The 17,862-nt window shown below is 41.4% G+C and overlaps 2 protein-coding genes and 1 long non-coding RNA gene across 4 annotated transcripts; 1 reads left to right on the plus strand and 2 right to left on the minus strand.

The window, feature by feature from the left end:
• Nucleotides 1-3,549: 3,549 nt before the first annotated feature.
• Nucleotides 3,550-9,343, minus strand: fdps (farnesyl diphosphate synthase (farnesyl pyrophosphate synthetase, dimethylallyltranstransferase, geranyltranstransferase)). 2 transcript variants are annotated; one of them, XM_053327160.1, is made up of 10 exons: nucleotides 9,203-9,343; nucleotides 8,669-8,821; nucleotides 8,436-8,576; nucleotides 6,745-6,825; nucleotides 6,522-6,644; nucleotides 6,351-6,439; nucleotides 6,151-6,223; nucleotides 5,900-5,977; nucleotides 5,626-5,760; nucleotides 3,550-4,358 (listed from the first exon to the last, which is right to left on the minus strand). In XM_053327160.1, exons 1-10 carry the CDS (start codon nucleotides 9,203-9,205, stop codon nucleotides 4,158-4,160), a joined length of 1,077 nt encoding a protein of 358 aa, XP_053183135.1. In that variant the 5' UTR covers nucleotides 9,206-9,343; the 3' UTR covers nucleotides 3,550-4,157. The 2 variants fall into 2 exon arrangements, with proteins under 2 accessions (XP_053183135.1, XP_053183134.1); XM_053327159.1 differs by lacking the exon at nucleotides 9,203-9,343 and having other exon boundaries at nucleotides 8,669-9,146.
• LOC128366452 (uncharacterized) lies at nucleotides 8,627-13,768 on the plus strand. The gene is made up of 4 exons (XR_008321857.1): nucleotides 8,627-8,764; nucleotides 12,311-12,445; nucleotides 13,415-13,493; nucleotides 13,636-13,768. It is a non-coding gene; the product is annotated as an uncharacterized LOC128366452 (long non-coding RNA).
• Nucleotides 11,526-17,785, minus strand: fam189b (family with sequence similarity 189 member B). The gene is made up of 14 exons (XM_053327157.1): nucleotides 17,552-17,785; nucleotides 17,395-17,451; nucleotides 16,595-16,702; nucleotides 16,323-16,433; nucleotides 16,084-16,191; nucleotides 15,791-15,951; nucleotides 15,284-15,383; nucleotides 15,104-15,176; nucleotides 14,009-14,291; nucleotides 13,528-13,889; nucleotides 13,403-13,444; nucleotides 12,189-12,361; nucleotides 11,923-12,069; nucleotides 11,526-11,780 (listed from the first exon to the last, which is right to left on the minus strand). Exons 1-14 carry the CDS (start codon nucleotides 17,783-17,785, stop codon nucleotides 11,526-11,528), a joined length of 2,214 nt encoding a protein of 737 aa, XP_053183132.1.
• Between the last annotated feature and the right edge of the window lie 77 nt (nucleotides 17,786-17,862).

A 17,862-nucleotide genomic window follows, 5' to 3' on the forward strand; every position in this document is an offset into this window, starting at 1 on the left:
AGGTGATCTAACCGATCCCTCAGAACATCCCAATGCTGCTCCCCCTCCAGATCCCAGCGAGCCACTTGAATCACCTGACTGAAGCGCTCCATTTTGCCAAACTCCCCTACTGATTCTAGGAAGTCAAGCAAACCAAGCTTGGTAACCTCTGAATCACCTTTGACTCCTAAGTAGTCAGGAGAAGGGGAGTCAAGGGCAGAGGGGTAGCCCTCATCTGGGGAGCAAGGAGGAATGGGGGACTGTCTGAAGGGATTGCGGTTGAGAGGAAGGGAGGGGGGTGAACGTGCAGGAGGCTGGCATTCAGGGACTTGCGGAAGAGAGAGGTCTTTGGGAGACATAGTGACAGAAAGATTATCTTGGTCGTGGGAAGAGCAGATGGAGGCAGATTGATCTGCACAGTCAGACTCCAGATCAGAGCAGGAGCTAATGGAGGTGGAGGATGAGGAGGTAGAAGAGGTGAGGGAGAACTCCAGGAGGGAGGGGGGACAGTCACAGCACGAGGGCACCAGGGTGTCATCATCGTCATCATCATTGTCACCGTCATCATCATCAACATCAATATCAATATCCCCACTGTTCTCATCATCATCTTCAGCTTCGTCTACTTTTACATTTTTCTTGTTGTCCAGGTCAGCGTCTTCATCTACATTCTTGCCTTCATTTTCCAGATTGGCAGCAGGGCGGGCAGAGGGCTCCAGCTTGGCCTGTGCTTGTGAGGGAGGCTGAGGCTTCTCTTTGGCCCCTGTCCCATCCTGCCTCTGGGGTAACGGGGCTGGAGGAGGAGGAAGCTTCATTTGCTGTCTGAGAGAGATGGTGTTGTTATTGTTATGGTTATGGTTGAACATGCTGTTGTTGTCCTGTGGTGAGCGGCCATCGCAGCACAGACACGGGAGACTGGGCTCGTTGCAGTTCGGGTCAAGAGGGAGACCAGAGGGAAGTGGGGGAGGAGTGACCACAGGTGCAATTCGTGTTGCTGCAGATGAACGAGCATTTTTGGGTTTGGGTTTAATTGTTTTGGAGATGGTAGAACCCTGTTTTTGTGATCCAAACCTGGACTGGCTTACTGGTGCTCGAGGCTGCACTGCCACCCTGGTCCTGGTGGGGGCAGATGGGACTTTTGAAGCCCGGCGTGGGGAGGAAGTGGTAATTGTGTTCATGTTTTTATCCTCCCTCTGAAAACCAGGGCCATGAGACTTTGGTCCAGCAACGGTATTGGTCCGTCTGCTGGTGTCAAAACGCCTTGCCTTTGGAGGCTGAGAGGAGCAGTTAGAAGACTGCATTGTGGGAATGGGACTTTTTGGATACACTGATATTTCTGTTGCTATAGAAACAAATGTTGTAAAGGCTGGACAGATCCAAACTATGACGCGCCGTGACGGTCACATCTTGGCTTGACTCCCAAGATCCTGTAACATCAAAGGAGAGACACACAGTGAATAAGGACTAGGAGCAAACTCTCCTCATCAAAAGACCGTTTTCACTCTCTACATATGTTTTCATATTAGGATAAGTCTTTGAAGTTAAAGCCATCATCTGGACGATTCATTAAAAACTCAATTGCTTTTGGGCTTTCTGTTTTATAATTATCACAGCTTGAGTCTGGGAAGACACAGCAGCGATGTGAACACACACTATATCTCACACATTCCTATTAGAAAAGCCAGTTATCAAGCATGACCACTTAAGGAAAATAATGCAGCATCTTTTGTGGAGTGACACAGTGAATTCCTGTAACTCATATCGAAGTAGCTTCTCTACAAAATTCCTGTAATAGTATTTAACATCTTGAGAATGTATTTTTGGGAATATTAAAATGCTACAAATATTTGGAATTGCACTGATTCAGTAAAAATGCATACACATGTAACTAGTTCCATCTGAATGCAGGTTTCTGCAACATACATGTCTACATTTTTCATAATTTTCTTTATTGCTGTCACAAATCCTATCTGTTCAAAACACCCACACACCCACATATCACATAAATGACCCCCCACCACCCCTCATAATAACTGTCAGCTAATTTTGAGCCTAATAACTGTCACTCATCATCTTCATCTGCTGTGTCCTGCTTCACTGAGCACTGATATTCATGAGTTTACAGTAGTCAAGCTGTCTCCATCTGTGCCAGTCCTTCCTTACAAGCTGACAAGAGGCAGTATAAGATCTTCATCAAAAGAAATGATGAAAAACACCCACCATACCTAAAGCGATGACAGAACATAAAGCACATTTTAACTGGAGCGTGAAATAATCAGGCAGCACTGAGCCTGCCTTTTTTTTTTTTTTTTTGAGCATACCGAAGGCTATTGCTCATGTATTCCTCCACCAGTGCCCTTCACATAACTGAGGAATATAAATCACTTAAGTGCTTGCTTACACTAGGCCTTTGTCATAATGGGCAGTAGAGGACAACCAAACCTTGAAATAAGACAAAAAAAACCCAGCATATCATCACATGTGATTCAACTGTGCTGTGTTCAATATTTACCCCTGCATCTATTGATCCCACAGAGCTGATGGAGACAGGGAGGATGGGGGGATGGGGGGAGGGGGGTACCTTCAACCGCATCGCCCTGATATCTAGGCCCATCCGCCCTCACTATTACTTAAACATAACACCTTGTATGCACATCTCATTTAAATCTGATAATATTCATAACATTTTAACAAAAACTGTCTCATAAATATCACTGTTAAGAGCAGAAATCCTTTGGTCAACCCAAGCTCCGTTCGTGAATAGGAGGTTTTGCTTACTCGACTTGCCCTTTCAGGTGTATTTTAAAAACCAAAAAAACATATTCATAGACATAATAAAATGGGACTCGACTCACGGTCAGATTCTGCTGAAGATGGATGAAGGTCTCCATCTCGTCGGGCTCTCTCGCATCCCAATCCGTGCAACTGCGAGCGTCTCTCCGACGTTAACAGCCCCAGCATATATCTTCTCGCGACACTTCAACTAACTCTCGTCAGCTACCACCATCAGCACCACCGCCTCCGTCCCAAAACCACACCCCTTGCTCTCCTTATCATAACATCCAATTTATCTTGAGTCATAACTGTAAGAAAATATTTTATTGTTTAAAGGATATTCAGGTTTTAAGGATGTCACACAACCTTAACCCTTTAAAACCACATTCATGTCCATATGAACACTGAAATTTTGGTTTTGGTTGCTTTAATTGTTCTTCTTTTTCATACTAGTTGTAAGGAGATACTTTCCAGGTAATGCAAGTATTAAGAAATAAAACTCACAGTCCCCATAATGTGCAAAAAAGTTAAGTTGAAGGAAATATGAGGCTTCAGCAGTCTGAGTTTGACTAATCAAATATGAGCATTGGAGTGATTTAGAGCAAAATTCCCTCTACCGCAAAATTTGAAGACCCACAGTTGAATTTCATCATGCAACACACTTTTTCCAGCCAGTGTAAACAGCAAGAACAATTACAGGGAGCTATTTCTGTGCACGTATGGGCATGCAAATAGAAGAGAGACTTGTGACATAACAACATATTAATATGATGAAACAGAGACACAAAATTAACAGTCATGTATTTTTTATTAAAAGCAAGAGCATTCAGGCCAGTACAGGCTTTATAGCAGCAATATAAAAATATATGGAATTAAGAAAGCCGATCTTCTGTCCTTTGCCTGGATGCATCTTACATAATACATATTCTGTCCTTTTTAACCCCTAACTAATAACTCTATAACAACAGGATCAAGACTTGTTTGACAATTTGATTTGTATTCTCATCATGCCATACATTCATAAGACAATACGAGTTATTTAAAATCAATCTGTGTGCATAATCCATACCAACATCATTCCTCCTCGGTTGAGACGTGAGACTGTACATTAAGCGCTGGGTTCAATAAATAGATAACAAGGAGCAAAAGAGCCAGACTATCTGATAACATTCACAACCAAATATCTACAAATCACTGAAAAGTAAAAACAAAACTGCCGGCAGAGTTTCTTAATATCACAGTTTTGTTTCAGGTCATGCTACTGTGGTCAGTGCTTTGTCCCACTCCTGACATCTCTAGAGCTGGTGAGAAAAGTTAATCTGTGTGTTGTGGTAAAAGTCAAAAGGGGAACCGGGCTAATGTAGCTGACAGTTTATTTAACTTCCAGAGATCACCATACTTTCTCACTTGTTCCTCTTGTAGATTTTCTTGGCAAAGTTGAGGAAAACTGAGTGAGGAAGGTTTTGAGCATGGCAGGCGATGAGTTTCTGTAACCGTTGGTAGCTCTCGTCTTCATAGTTGTGGTACACTGTTGGCATTTGCAGGGTGTTGTACAGAGCTTTGACCTTTTCCACACTGGCATCTTCATGGCGCCCGTAACATGCCTGAGGAGGAGATTAACAAATGAAAAAGAACTTTTACTTATGTACCAGCAAGTGACTGTAGCACCTTTGTGGGGGGGGGGGGGGGGGGGGGGGGGGGGGACTGGAAGCCTCCAAAACCATTTCAGAGTCAAAAGCATCAGAACCATAAAAACAAAGGCATCCAGAGGGTAGATAACAGTTTGATTGTGTTCAGAGGGGGGATGGTGGGAGCATTTTATACCTTTGTTAACTGTGGGTTGTTAGGAACATTGGAGAGATGACAGGAATTGAAGGGAAGGAAATAAAGAGTGATGGGAGGTGACATACAATGGTTCCTGGTTGGATTGGAACTGCAGACATTGCAGTTAATGGCATGTGTCTTAACCAGAATAGGCTTTACAATGAATAGCAAAGTTTTGTTTGTATTGATGAATGATGTTTTAGGTCAAATATATAGTAAAAAACAGTACGAAATATATGATTTTGCAATCAACACTTGCATGCACTTCTTTCTTTTAAAAGAATAACATCCAATAATATACCATAAATAAAACCAGGAAAAACATTGGCTACACTCTAGTGTAATTATTTCTTAATGTGGTTAAATCCTATGCCTTAATTAAATCCAAAGCATTATATTAAAGTTTACTTACTTCAAATTAGATAATGTGTCATCGGGTCATTGCTCAATTTTAAATGAGTGGTGGTACAGTAGCATTATATTTATTATGCAAAACCTGATATTTTGTATGCTTTTATGCCTCTGGCATTCTGTGAAGGGAATGGTGCATAAACCGTGCTCTGTAAATAGAGCTGCAATCATTACTTAATTGACAGAAAATTAATAAGCAACTTTTTTGATCACTGATTTATCATTTTGAGTAATGTTTCAAAGGAAAAAAATACTAGTTTCTTGATTCCTCTATGACAATAAACTGAATACCTTTTGGACTAAAGGTTGGGACAAAAAATGACATTTGAGGACGTCACCTTGGCCTCTGGGAAATTGTGATTTTACAGACCAAACCTCTTATTCAAAACATTCAGAAAATAATCATCAGATTAATATCTATCTATCTATCTACATACACACATAATAATGAAATAGCGGTTATTTACAGTTGTAACTTGTAAATAACAGTAGTGTAATAACACACTTCTTTAAATTCACATAAAGAACGCTTGCTTACGCTCTGCACATGGGTTACAGCAACATAATTATTATTACATACATATCATTGTATGTTTGAAGTATATTGATTGAAAGGCTTGTTATATGAAATCCCACCTCAAGCTCTGCTCTCTGTTCAGGAGTCATTATTTGCATGGCTTTCACTACCAGCCAGCTGCATTTGTTATCCTGGATGTCTGTACCAATCTTTCCTGTCACAGCAGGGTCTCCGTAACAGTCCAGGTAGTCATCCTGCAAATGAAATACACTGGGTGGTTAATAACTCGATTAGACACAACGTCACCTGCAACAATATAATTCAATTTGTGCAGCTGTTCAATGAGAATAATTTGAATAATGTATGAATATTGATGACAAGTAAAGTAATTACCTGTATTTGGAAGAACTCTCCCATTTCAAGTAAGATGTGTTTGGCATTATTGTGTTCTTCCTCACTCTCAATTCCAGCCTAAAAAGATACAATAAAATAGTTTTAAAGGAAGATTATACTTTATTTTCTCTGCCAACACTGTCCCTGCTATAAAGGCTTCATTCAGGTTCCTGCCAACCCTTCAGTGTTGTCACCATCATGATGCCTATCACTTCCTACTGTCATGTGTTCAATATAAAACACACTCTTACCATGTACATTGCTGCAGCCACTGGGAGGTAGAAGGAGTAGAAGGCAGTCTTATATTTTACGATAGCGTTATACCTGTAAAGGCAAATAAAGACATTTTAATATGAAGACCATTAATCTCTATAAAATTAATGTACTCAATTTAATTTTACAACCATGTACGAGTTGCATCCCTATTTTCTTCATGTCTTCACTTCCTTACCTCTCCATGGTGAATCTGTTGAGGTCAATATGACCAGGGGGAGCCGTCATGAGGTCCAGAGCTTGACCGAGCTCTGTCTGGAAAGATGTCTGAAATAAACAGAGTTACAATAAGAATCCTGTACATGTGTGTGTGTGTGTGTGTGTGTCTTCAAATCAAAAGCTATAGTACCTCATTAAACAGCTCGAGTAGATGAACATAGTAGGGCTGATTCCTGCAGTGTTTACGAAGTAGTCTGTAGATTGACCCTTCCAGGAGAAATGAATCATTGATGGCATCCAGACCTATTCCATCCTTTAAGACAAACAGGCAAGATTTACATGACATACTGAGTAACACTCAAAAAATATTCATCACACTACAAAAAAGCATTTTGGAATACATCATGTCTCACCTTCTTGTACCAGCAGGGTTGTCCTCTCCGAGTCACAGATCCATCCATGATATCGTCAGCTACGAGGAAAAATGCCTGAAGCTGCAAACAACAGAGACACAGCCGTTAACACTTAGCACAAAGAGCGTGACAACTTCTCAAAGTGTGAAGTGGAGTTATTACAACTCTGAGTCACTCTGAGTCTTTTTTAGCAATGTGTTAGGCTACACATAACAACCTAATTTTGGGAAGCCAGGTCTCTTTCTTATGTGAAGATAATAAATGAGGTTAAGATAATATATGGACAAACACTGTAACTATATTCCAATTAAAGGACCAATATGCAATATATTTACTGTACTAACTCATAAAAATGACCATGATATGTTATTAGAGATAAAAAAAAAAAAACATGTTGAACTATTGGCTTCCGCGACTGTAATATTAGGGCCAGTACGTTCTCCTTTGAAATTTCCATTCAGGTGCAGAACGTCTGTTTTTGTTTTGACCTGTGTGATTCAGCCCATTCAACCGGATCATGGTGCTGGCATGTAATTTTAATACATGCCACCACCACATAATGCAGTGTTAAAAGGTTGTGGTCATCTCACGTATTTCCTGGTTAACGCCGCTTTTCAACAGTTCTCGTTTGCTAGATATGAAACATCTTTTAAACTGAAATGTCCACAGGTGGAATAAGGGTGAATAAGAGTGAATGGCCAGTAAATATGCATTTGTTGGGGACTAATAATATATATTTGGTGCACTCAAGAAAAGCTACAAGGCCCATTTTCACTGTAATGAAGGAAAATGTCACACAGTGTAACACTATGGGTTATTGATCAGTTTAATTATTTTTTGGACATCAATGCAAGCCTATAGAGGAAGACAACACCAGTTTTGGCTATACAGACAAGACTTGTTTATAGGATAAACTTTTATTGACAAATAAAATTTAAAAATCCCATCCAGAGATGTTTTAAGATGCCTTGCATTAAAGCTTTAGTCACTTCATTAGTTAAAACCTCTGTTGGGCAGTTCATGAAGATGATTCCTCTCTGAACTGGGTTCCACCCTATGCTGACTTTCATGATTGTGACACTACTGCTTAATCTAGCATTGTTCAATCTAGCAATATTGCTTGCTTGTGCTTACATTGCTCTGATGATAGAACAAGGTCATCCTTTCACGAGATAATGTATTGTATATAATCTGCTCCGGGCTCGCTTGTGCCATCTCACGCTTGAGCAAGGAGCAAGGAGTCCGTCTGCAGACAACTGAATAAACTAGAGAAAGACAACGAACGACTTTGTGCTTCTTGATAAGAAATACTGCCAGAACAATATAAAATACTTTTAATAATAATGTGTCTGATATAGTTTCCCCATTAAAAAGGTTCAATTGTGTTGTTAAAACCCTTAAAATGACATGTACTCCTTTCTCATTAAAATATAATCTATAAATATGCAAATATATTTAATTTCAGATGTTTATATGTCTCCTACTTCACTGCAAAGCTAATTATCTGTGTTTGTGCACTGGAGGTTTTAAGTTTCCACCTAAAACTTGTGTAAATTGAATATTGAACCAGGATTGGCTTCCAAACTAGTTGTCATGTCAGATCATGCTCATAGGGCCACCACTTAAGATGATCAATGAGCCTTTCGATATTATACTCTGCACAAACATTGAATTGAGGCAGGCCCACTCACCAATTCAATGCACCAGCCAACCAACAGAGCCCGCTGCACGGTGTCCTGGGTGAGCTGAGAGGGAGGTAGAAGCTCCCGCAAAGAGCCAATCACAGACAGGCCTCTGTTCCTCTTGCCTCCAGGGGCATTGAACACCAAAACCTGTGGAGGGGGGCAAAAAAGAGAGAGGAACGATTCACTTTGGGTGGCCAAAAGAAGCATATGACATGACTGCTAGAGACAAGACAACACACCTCTCTCAGCCTGGTCAGGGCATCAGCCAGCGAAGGATCGGCGAGGTCTCGCTCTGTCAGGTCCGCCACCAGCTCGTCAAACTGGGCTTCAAACAGGTGAGCGTCTGACTGCAGCGCCTTTTGTCCGTGCGTCCCGTTGCAAATGTTGTCTCCCTGGAAAGACGAGGTGCACAGCAGAGATGTACTATTCTTAAACTGAAGCGGGGGAACGGTTAAGCACACAGTCCGGATCATTTTACGGGCATTAATGAGGGAAATCAGCAGGCGTCTCATTCCCAAATCAACTGTCCGGAAATAACCGGTAACAAGCTGAGTTAAATCTCGTTAAAGTTAATAACCTTTACAGATAGTTATCGTTAGTTAAGCTCCGTGCACAAGAGCAAGGATAAACACTACATCCATGTTGTCCTGTCATGAAAAGAAGCGTTGGCTGACGTTAACGTACTTTGTTTTACGGCAGTCGGTCTGTTTTCAACGCTAGCTGTAGCACACCAAATATAAATATTTTTTATTCATACGCATAGCTTTACTTACCATAATTATATTGTCCTCTTATCCCAAACGGTTCAGTATGATACAGCCAAGTTGCCTCTCCTCTGATTTTTTACCTTGCTGTCAAACAGAGAGTCTGTGAACGTCTCCTAAATTCAGGATGTGGAATTGTAGTTCACAGTCGCGCTACCGCCCGTTTTATTATAAAGCAGCTGGACTATACATCCCGACGTCCCTTGCGAGTGGCGTGTGGGCGTGGCTTATTAAGGCTCCATTTGACACTAAGCTTTTTCATTGGCCGGTTGCATCGAACCAGGATGGGCTTTCACACCGGCTGAGCAATAGGATTTGAGAAGAGGTGGAGTTTGAGTGGAGTGGGGAGATTAGTGAACCTATGAGTGAGGCTCAGGTAATACAATTGTAGTTTCACTGATAAAAGTAGGTAAAAGGGAGCAACAGAGAAAAATAAATAAAACCAACCTTTCGTTATAGTCTAGAATTTTTCCCTGGACAATATGTACAAAACATCAGCATAGGTATTTTTTTATTTTATGTCTATCATTTATTTCATATGTTGAAATACATAACTTGCATTGAAAGTTTTTGCCATTGACACTGCATTTAAAATCTGGAATAGGTGTCATATTTAGATACATTTATTATTCAGGTTTCAAGGCTGTATCCTGTTAAGCCCGCCATACAGATATACATTTCTTCAAATAAATAATGCAAGACAGGAGGTAGAAACTCAGTGCCTTAGTAAGGGGGTGTATGAGTGTGCCTGTACCTGTGTGCAGGCTATGTGTGTATGCATGTAAATCTTTAAAATGAGTTACGTATGAGTGTATCCAAAATGGGCCTTTATCAATATGGAGCCAATAATCATCACTTGGTGAGCACATCAAAAAGACTTTCCAAAGAAAAAACTCCAATCTGACACATACACACACATATATTGATACGCTTCAAAATCCAGTATCCAGAGCTGCCAGACCCATCGTGACTTTTTTTCAATTAACCACCCCCCCCCACATCCCCTGCAAACACACAGTGTGAAGCCTGACCTTGTAACAAGTAAGTCTGTACATTTATGGCAAGAGACTCTTCATGTCATCAGCGTCACTGTGCAATTTACACCTATTTATCATACAGGATCAGGCTACATTAGCCAATGTCACAGATATGCCTGTGCACATGAAGCATTTTCAAATCCTTATGAAAATCAAATTAGGATGCACAGCCATATTTGGAGCCATCTGGAAAAACTTTGGGAACGCTGCATATCTTTGACTTCGACCTTCCCTTTCAACTATGTTTTAACACAAACACATTTCAAATGCCTATCATAGGTCTTGGGTGCAAGAGAAAAAAAAAGAAGCATTGTCAAAACATGCAGATAAAGACATTCTGAGGACATGTTACTTAATTACACAGACGGTCAGGATCTAATGCACAAGATTTCCTGCTGTAATCGGGAGGCTGCAGTAAAACATGCATACATACGCAAATCAAACCACCGTGTCCAGAGGCCACCCACAGAGAATACATTTCAAAAGGCTGAGCATGTGTCTGTTCCATGCATTAATGTCAGTGTTAGAAATGCTGGCTGCCTTTTATTGAAGGCCAATGTGGAGGTGGAAAAGGCGTGAAGAAAGTCATCCTCTGAATTGCAAGAAGAAAAAAGACAAAACTCTGTAGCTAAAGGGTTTTCCATGTGAAAGTATTTGTCCTCATATACATCCTCATCTGTTTATTTTACATTATACTCAGCTAGCTATGTGTAGATAGTCTACTATGAATGTTTTTTCTTTTCTTTTTTTTTGTAATGGAAGACAAAATAAGGGATTTTCATGATCACTCCACCTGAGCGACCCTCTGGGTGAACAGCAATGTACAAAAGGGCCAGAAGCATATTGCAACCCATTATTATGTAACAGACTGTACACTAAGTGGTTGTTGCAGCATGAATGTTAGAAGAGTTCTGTCTCCAGGCTTGAGGAAAAGATGTTTCCAGATGAGGACTGTGAGGGATGGAGTGGAGAATACAGTAGAGAGGATGCTTCTGGTAGGTTGGTTTCTGGCCAGAAATGAGCATCTAGTGACCATCTCACTGCTTTTAAACAGTGAAATAAGAGTGAACTCTGGCTTGTTCAGAGTGATGAAGAGCACCACTGAATAAGGCCATAAGGCTTAAGGAAACGGAGTTGACAAAGAGAAAAAGGAGGGAAGACTTTCAGAACTTCAGTACTAGATGACTCCACTAAACTAAATCCTTATCATCAACCTGCCTTTTTTTCTTACAAGCCTGCCATCTTGCTTGTGCCCTATTTTTCACCTCCATCCCTCCTTCACTGTCCTCTCCTCTTTACAGTGCAGACTCTGAGTAGAGAGCTCCTGATGACCCATGTGGTAGATGAGGCGTCACTAATCGCAGTAGCGACACTGAGGAAGAGGAGCTTAAATCTCCACAGCTGCGCAGGTGGATCCCTTCTGGGGCTCGGCTGCTGTGATGCCGGTTGTGTCGACTGTCACTATGGGAATGATGGTGTCCACGGTGATGAGGGTGATGGGAATGATGGTTGGGGTGTCCTCGGCTGGTACTCCAAGGGGTCCGCAGAACCTAAAGGATGATGTTATCAAGCGGAAATTTAGACAAATGGCTGATCTGTACATATAGTTTGTTGTAAGAGGCGAGATGACGTAATATTTCAAATTCAAAAGAGAAAAAGTAAAATTAGTTAAGACAGAGTTCATGGTCATACTTGTTCCAAGGGCATGTGGTTAGTCGCAGCACCCTCAGCTCCATTTCTCCTCTTAGGCCCCTGCCCTGTGCTACCAACATGCTCGGAGGAAGGTGCAAGGTTGCGTTTAGAGCGCTGCAGGAAGCGAGCCATCAGAACACGAGTCACCTGAAGGACAAAAAAGAAAAAAAAAAACAGCGAAGATAAAGAAAGAACAAAAGTCACATACTATATTATTTTATGTTTTTATTTTTCCTGTATCTTTCATTAACATTTTTCAGACTAACCTTAAGGTCCCCAAGGGAACGGTGGCAATCTTTTGGTAAACGCAGTGGGGAGGTGGGTGGTTTGGAGGGGACTGTTGCAGTCCCTGTTGCAGTTGATTTCATGCTTTCTTTCCTTGGCAAAGCTGCAGCAGGAGGAAGAGTGCGGGGCAACAGAAAAGCCTCAGAGGATGGACCTTTGAGAGATGGAGCCAGAAGAAAAGAGACCTCATTCGTCAAGTTATCAAACTGTCATGTCCCTAAGGTGGTTTAGGGGAGAGGTGAGTAAAAAAATTAAATGAAGAATATGTGAAGTCAATTTGCATATTTTCTATCTATATTACTGACATATATAGAAGCTTGAATCTAACTTTAGGGAGAGCCCAGGCCAAAAAGGTAGTAAATTAGAAATCATGTTATGCTACTTAAAATCTCAAAGATCCAGGTTCATGTAAGATGACTCCTACAGTAAAGTCCAGTAACTGTGGAAGATATTGTGCTATGCTCTATGCCATGCTGCATGTCAGGTGCTGTATTCAGACAGTGCCATTTAATCCTTTGGAAAGGACAAATGTCGCCAGGGTACTGTATAAATCAGGGTGTATCATTTGAAAACAATATATAAATGCTGAACTGGTGAGGCACATTATTTTCTCCTACAATGCAGTTGAATTTATCAATCTGTAATCAAATCGCGGCTAATTTAGATGTTGTGGAGGAGTTTCATAAATCACATGCACATATGCATTTCTCCACTGGTGCTTAAATCTGCACTACTGTCTAATACGGTATGAAAAGTGATGGCCATTAACTGCACATTTGTTGAATTGTATCTCTTCAAAACAACTTAAAGGTGTTTTCTTTTGGGCTTCATGCTCAATTAGACTGTCAAATGTGACATTAGATACCAGAGAAGAAAGAGGCAGTGACAACAAGCAACAAAGGCTTTGAGCAACATTTTAAACCCTGAATGTTTTAGACCAATGGCATCTATTATTCTCTGGCTTTTAACTGTGTTTAAACTGTTTTATTTGTTATCTGATTTCTTTGGATTTTAAATGTGTGCTTATATTTTGTTCTATTTTAATTTTGATCATTTCATGCTTGTATGTGCATACATATGTCTGCTTTGTGAAGCACTTTGGTGCAAAGTCTGTTTGCTTTTTAAAGTGTAAATAAAATAAATGTAAACATGAGAAAATTACATCTTAAAGCCTTTTAAATTAGATAAGTTTTACCTATGTCTGTAGATGCCTTGCTGCCTCCTGAGCCAAAGTCAACTGCAGAAGAGAAGACACAATAAGAAGTTATGGAAACAGACATAGATAGGTGAGACATGTTTTCATGTTGGGGTCCTTATTACCTGTATCAGTAGAGGAGCCGAGGCCTGGCTCACTGTGTGACCTCACAAGGCGTAGGAGACCTTCACTATCCCTTCTCACACTCTCTCCATCTTTCTCATTCTTCCCAGCCCTTCGTCGAAGGTACAAAGCTTGACGTGGGAGGGGCGGCCCACAACCCTGACCACCAGGCTGCTCACTGGCAGCTGAGGACGATGAAGTATGGGCAGCAGAGGGGTCGGTGCCGGCTCCTTGGTGTGAAGGAGTGGAGGGGCGAACTCGAACCTCTGGGATGGAGGATTGCTGTTGAGAGGGGGAGCCCCCTATTGCTTCTAGCTGGGAGCAGCTACTAGCCAGCACGGCCTGGCGACGCAATACTGGAGACCTGGAGGACAATACGGGAGAGCATAAAGTAATATTTCTGTTTCTAGACACAAAATACCTCTCCCTCATTATTTTGAAAATTTGAGACAATATTTTGTGGCAGTGCATGTTTGTCCTCACCTGTATGTGGTGGTAGCTGTGCTGGGTGAAGAGCAGGAGTTCGACCTCTCTCCTCTGAGAAAGCGCCTGGCTCTTGGTCCTCCTGCCAGTGGACTCTCTGGTGTTTGGGACGGGGAACCACGGAAGCCGATGTGCTCCCCTCCGTCTCCCCCTTCTCCCCCCTCACCAGCAGTCCTGTTGTACCTCAGACCCACCTCCATCAGACAGGAGTCCTCGGAAGGGGAGGAATCATCAGGGATGTCCACAATCTCTGACATCAACAGAGAGCCACTGTCCATGGACACTAAAGAAATAAAATGATACATCTTTATTATCACAGCCAAACTCTAAGTATAACTGAAACTTACAGCACTCTTTGAAAGATAAAATGCTGTTTTGGGTTGTTGTTTTTTATATTTTACTTAATTTTGTCTACCCCCTTAAAGTAAGTTATGACTTACTTTAATTTACTTTGCTCATTGCTCATTTTAAAATGTAGACGTCTTTTAAATAAGCAACATGACATTCTTTTTATTAACAGATTTTAAAATACAGACATAATTTAGACTATTGTCTAATCATATACAGAACATTAGTTTAGATTTGTCACAGTGCCCAAAGGCACAACTAAATCTCCTCCCAGCATGATGTTTAAGTTTTTAATATTAGCATTTTTCACAGTTAAAGTTTGAGATTTGGGGCATTAGTGATACTTCATATTAAAATACTGTACCAAATAAAAGTCACCTTTACATTCAATCTCACATTCAATGGTTATTTTCATCATTGATTTTTATTTAAATTTAATCATAATTTGTTCTGTGAAATGTTAGAAATTTGTAAAATACATTCATCTAATTTTCAAGATCTAAGATGATGTCTTCAAAATGCTTGTTTTGTCCGACCAGCAGTCCAGTACCCAAAAAGTGTTAATAAACGAGAGACACCCAGCATCAATCAGCTTTTCACTTGATAAGGTAATTGATTCTAGTGCTTAACTGTATGTTAAAATTAAAAGCACTGTTATTCTACTGCTTTCCCCCCTGCAAAACCATAATAACACTACTTCTTTATCAAGTACAAGTGGATCCGTAACAACATGTGATGTTTTCTCACCCTCTCCGCTGAAGGCAGTGGACGTTCCTCTCTCTCCAGACAGCTCAGTGCCATGGGGGTCGAACATTGTTGCCTTGACAGTGACAATAGACAAGGATCAGCATGGGCACGAGATACATCAAACTAACACACAAGCACTCAGACACAGACACACACAAATACATACATACTCATGCTCACCTGGCTGGCAGCTCTTTGTCCCATCACGGCTTCATAAGGAGGGGGGCAATCAGTGGGGTAGAGGGGAACAGGGCTCTCCATAGAGCCATTATATGTGATGCTATACATAAGTACAAAAATATAAAGCAATCAGATGATGCAAGTGCATGATTATTACATATTGTACAAGACTATTTTATTATCTAGGATGCTGACTGGTACAGTCTCACTATACCAGACAATCAGAGATCTCCGCCTACTGAAGTCTAGGGATTTCTAGATGCACAACAGTTGCTTAAATGGTGGCAAACAAAGCTACACCCCTTACATTTTGTCAAGGACACACCTTACCAGAAAAGTGCTCACCCCCCCCATCCTCCTCTCTAGTCACTGCCCCAATATGAAGGGCAATTGTTTCCACCCAGTTTTAACATCAAAACCTGGGAGATTGTCCTCAGTCTCTATGAGCGAAGCGTTTAGAGATGTATAATAGTACATATAAAATGCTTGTTATTCAGCTTTTGGTACCTCTGAGCGTCTGTCTCAGAGCTGCAGGTGTACTCAGGAGGATAGTAGGGGGGCGGAGGGATGGGTGGAACAAACTCCTCAAAGTCCATGATGTTGGTCAGGAAGGCGTCTTGAGGTGTGGTGCACTCTGGGTTGACGGAGCGAGAGCGATGTGGTGCCAGCTAGGCAGTAAGAGAATCGAGAACACATCGAGAACTTATGACACATAGATGGGAATAGGGTTCAGCATGGTTCTTTTGCTTAGTATTTTTCATTTTTCAGTTAAATGTAAAATGTGCTGTGTCTGTGCTCACCAGGTGCACAAGGTCCAGGGAGAATATGTGGATACTGCAGGTCACAGTGGACAGCGTACAGATGATGGTGGAAAGAATGCTGAGACCACATGCACTGAACAAAAGGTCCTGCAGAGCAATATGCATTCAGAAAACTCAAATTTCTACATTACTTGGGCATTTAGAAGCATTTTAGTCATAGGAATAAGTAAAATCTTATGTTGAAATTGGATCCCCGGTATAGATAATGTTTTAAGTACCTTCAGCTGATGTCTGACTGAGTGGCAGTCAGCATTCAGGTAGAGCACTAGGGCATCCTCCTCTGTCATGGAGCAGGAGTGAGCACAACACACACACAGACCATTCTCCACCTACATACATCCCCAAACACAGAGAATTGGTGTAAAACACTCATCTGCACACTAAAAACCTATTCATTTAACAAGACTATTCCTAGCACATTCACCATGCATCTGGCTTGAAGGGTGTTTCAGCATGAGGCAGAAGACAACACTTGCATAATGTTGTGTACCTGGCAGGTGAGCATGGACTTGACCATCTGTGCATTCTGACAGGAGAGCATTGAGCCGGCCAGACTGAGGATCACACACACTGCAGACAGCAGCATGAACAGTGACACCTGTGGAGGAGCAGAAAGCCAGGGTTTGATTTACAGCAGGGTGTCAAGACGTGTGACATGGAGGGCCGAGAGTTGTATTCTCCCAAACAAAGACTACAGTCAGTATTCTTCAAGTCAGAGAGGAACTAATAAAATTAAATACCTTTTGTTTTTGCATGACATGGCTACACTGTAGTAAGTTTACACAATAAGAATAACATAAAATAATATTATAAAAAAAATCTATTTTACAACTACACAGAGGTCCCATCTAAATCGTGCACCAAAATTAGGAAAAAACTAAAACCATCTTAAGGGCCTTTCAGTTTTTTAACTGCTGTTTCGAATGTCAACAATGAACTTTGAACCTCAGATTTTAAACCAACATGGATGAGAAGTGTTTCTAGTGCTCCAAAAAGTAAGAAAACAGAACATCTCCAAGCTGCACCTGCCCATGAAGACTATATTATCAAAAAATTGCTACTAAATTGACATTGTGGTGGAATTTTCTCAAGCTTTCACTTCAGTTAAATATCAGCTTTAGTTGTATATGCTAGAAAAACAATTTTATGTTAATCAAATTACAACTGTCTTGTTGACACAATGTGAACTTCTGGCTTTTGGAGGCCTGTACTGTTGATGTTCTAGCCTGGCTCCATGTCACATGATTTGGCACTTAATGGATACTAAGCATCAAATGAAAATATACACACCACCAACGTTAAAGGTCTTCTCCATGAGATTATTCCAACTATCCCTGATGCCACCACCTGGAAACAGAGATCACACACACAAGACAACAAATCCTTTAAGGTCTCTATTGTCATATTCTTAATAGTGTTTTGTGTTGTCATTCAAGTTTATACTTACAAAGAACCCAGCCCAGAATGGGCAAGACTGCCTCACGCGTGCTGAGGACGTAAAGGCCATGCTGGTGAAAGAGAAGGCCAAAACCATGGCACCCAGGCCCAGGTGGCACAGCCCCAAGTACAGGAGCAGCCGTGCACCACCTGGCCCCCGGCCTGACATGCCACGGCGGCTGTCCGACCAGCCTCGAGACCCCGAGGCTGAAGCCACGCTGCTGGAGTCTGATGGTGAAGGCATTTTAGGCTCTTCTGTGTTTGGAGGAAGGAGGTTTGGTGCTCACTCTGGGTTCATAAAACAAAGTTTAGCTGTGTGGG

The sequence above is a fragment of the Scomber japonicus genome, chromosome 10, assembly GCF_027409825.1.
Source record: "Scomber japonicus isolate fScoJap1 chromosome 10, fScoJap1.pri, whole genome shotgun sequence".
NCBI lineage: Eukaryota > Metazoa > Chordata > Actinopteri > Scombriformes > Scombridae > Scomber > Scomber japonicus.